This window comes from Cystoisospora suis (assembly GCF_002600585.1).
Source record: "Cystoisospora suis strain Wien I chromosome Unknown contig_7018, whole genome shotgun sequence".
Classification (NCBI taxonomy): domain Eukaryota; phylum Apicomplexa; class Conoidasida; order Eucoccidiorida; family Sarcocystidae; genus Cystoisospora; species Cystoisospora suis.
In genome coordinates, this window is record NW_027159805.1 from 1 (window position 1) to 2,829 (window position 2,829).

General features: G+C 40.8%; 1 protein-coding gene across 1 annotated transcript; it reads right to left on the reverse strand.

Moving 5' to 3' along the window:
* Positions 1-158: 158 nt before the first annotated feature.
* CSUI_010258 (ef hand domain-containing) lies at positions 159-2,778 on the reverse strand (the record flags this gene model as incomplete). The annotated part of the gene is made up of 3 exons (XM_068070363.1): positions 159-349; positions 1,152-1,364; positions 1,978-2,778. 3 exons carry the CDS (start codon positions 2,776-2,778, stop codon positions 161-163), a joined length of 1,203 nt encoding a protein of 400 aa, XP_067917661.1. The 3' UTR covers positions 159-160.
* Between the last annotated feature and the right edge of the window lie 51 nt (positions 2,779-2,829).

Sequence of the window (2,829 nt, forward strand, 5' to 3'; positions counted from 1 at the left end):
GACAGATAGATAGATTAGAGATGGATGTATGACAAGGTAGAAGATAATAGTAAGAATGGACTCGTGTATGAAGTACGGAAAATAAAATGAGAGAAAGAGAGAAAGAAAGAGAGAGAGAAGAGAGAGGGGATGAGAGAGTGTGTGTGTGCGTGCGTGTGTCTTACATTCGATGCGCATGGAGATTTTTTGCTTGGATTTGGAGATGTCTGTGAGACGCGAGGAGCGTTTGATTCGACTGCTGAAGTGCAGAGAGATCTTTCTCCATATCTTCCACTTGACTCTTCAAGAATAAAATCTCCTCTGTATAGTGGCTCAAATCTCTCTCTATTCCTATTCTCTCAAACTCCACCTAACAAGAAGAATCAAGGGGAAAGAGAAGAAAGAGAAGAGAGAGGAAGAAGAAGAAGAAGACAAGGACGATGATGCACACGGAGAAAAAGAAGAAGAAGAGGAATGGGACTGAGAGAAGAGAAGAGTAAGAGCTTTTCGATTCGTGAGAGAAACAAGGAATAAAGATGAGAAGAAAATGAAAAAGAAGAAATTCCAACCCTTCAGATTTCTTCGCTTCGCATAGAAAGTCAAATTGCGAGCATTCCTAGATCTACATGAGTCAATACACACGTAACGCATCACTATAGAAACACGCAAAAAAATAACATATACATAGACATATATATATCTATATCTATATCTATATATATATATACATATATATATATATGTAGATAGATAGATATATGTCTATACCTATATACACCACTGATAGTTCTTTCTTGTATCTAGATCTGAGGAGAGCTTTGAGCTTCGTCTCTAGAGAGGCACACAGACATACAGAGCTCAGGCAAGATGAGAGAGAGAGATGAAAGAAAGATACATGTCTATATATATAGATGCATGTGTGTATATAGAGAGATGTATGCTTACAGCATGTACCGATATATATAGAGAGAGAGACGACTCCTCCTACATATATGGACTTCACTCTGTATACAGGAAGGTATACAGAGTCGACAGCAACACATGTATAATAACTAGATGAGTTGAAAGATGAGAAAATAGATATTTCATAGACATCCACAGGGTGAAAGAAGAGAGAGGTGTGTGGAGTTTCTTATCTCCGTTTGTATTTGTAGTATGGAGAGATATACTACCTTTCTCCGTTCTTCTTTCAGTTGCTCTAGCTTAATCTTTTCGTCTTCGAGCTGAAGAGCGAAATCTCTCTTTCTATCGATTTGGCGAGCAAGCTCCTTCTTCTCTCTTAGTAATTCTTTCTCAAGTAAAAGACGTAACTCCCGAACTTCTTCAATTTCTTCTGCATCTCCATCCACATCGAGGCGAAGAATCTCTGCTAAACGCTTATCCGTCTTATATTCGAAGAAGTAGAGAGAAAGAAAGAAAGGCGAGAAAGGAGAGAAAGAAAGAAAGAAGCAAAGAACAAGATAGAATAAAAAAGCTAAGAAAGAAAGAAAGAAAGGTTTCATAGAGCCACGGGAGCTAGGACGATGCCGATGCCTATCCCTCCACCAAGACGTGAAGTAAAAAGAAGTATACATAGATAGGTAGATTGAATAAAGATAGATATAGAGATAGATATATAGACTAGAGACAGATAATTAGATAGATAGATAGATTGCTTGACTAAGGATAGCCAGGTAGACAGGCTCTATCATATTACTTACATACTCGTCTCCAACTGACTTTGCGCCAACAGTTCAGGTGTATGTACACTGGAGATCGTGAATGGATCTCGCGGTGAATTACCAGTACCTTGTGTGAAAGAATGAACACTATTGTCTATCTATGTGTATATAAGAATGTACACGCACGCAGTCTTGAACGCATGCATGCATATATGTATATACGTTTTCATACATGTACAGCTACATCACTAGACATGGTATCTCTTGATTAAGGACACACGTGTCTACATTCGTCTAGCGGTAGGTGTATAGAAAGCTATTGGTGATAAGAGGTTACCTCAATGATACTTTCAAGAAGAGCAAGAGTTCTCTCTTCTTCATCTTCTACGTCATCGCGATGATGCAACAAGAGACTTCTTCTTGTTCTTTCTCCCCCTCTTCCTCCTTTTGCTTCTTCTTCTCCTCCCTCCGTTTTCCTCGACTTTCTTTCAATGGCACCAAGGCCAGCTCGATGGGCTGTGACACGATCTTTACGTCGTTTTAGCCAGCTCTCCTCTAAGCTGGCTAGCTCGCTTGGATAGCTATGCGTTCTTCCTCTTCCCCCCCCACCTTTACTCCCTCCTAGAGAAGAAGAGAGATAAACATCATCTTCATTTTCTTCTCTTCGTTTGGATCGACCTTCTTCTTCTTCTTCCTCTCCTTCACGATATCTTCGTCTCTCTGAACTTTTGTCACGGAGGCGACCAGAGTCTTGGAGATCTCCATCGCCGTCATCTTCATCTCCAGATTTTCTTCCTTTTCTTGCTCCCCCCCCTTTCTTCTTCCTTCTCATCGCATCTGCCGTTTCCTCTTCTTCTTCTTGTGCAACTTCTCGTTCTTCTTTCTCCTTTCTGACTCGATCGCCAAAAGATAAACCTCGAAAGTCATCCCTCTCATCTCCTTCTCGCTCCCCTTGACCTCTCCCCCTGCTCTTCTTCTCATCTGTCTTTCTTTCTTCTTCATCTTCATCTTCTTCACGTCCCAGTCTTCTTTCTTCGCTATCTGCCCTCTTGTCACGCCCCCTCCGACTACTTCCAGGGCTACTGCTACTTTCTCTTGTCTTTTTCTTCATCTTCTTCTTCTCTTCCTTATCTCTCATCTACAGTATCAGAAGGAACCCTGTCAGTATCAAAACGATCAATTTCTCTCT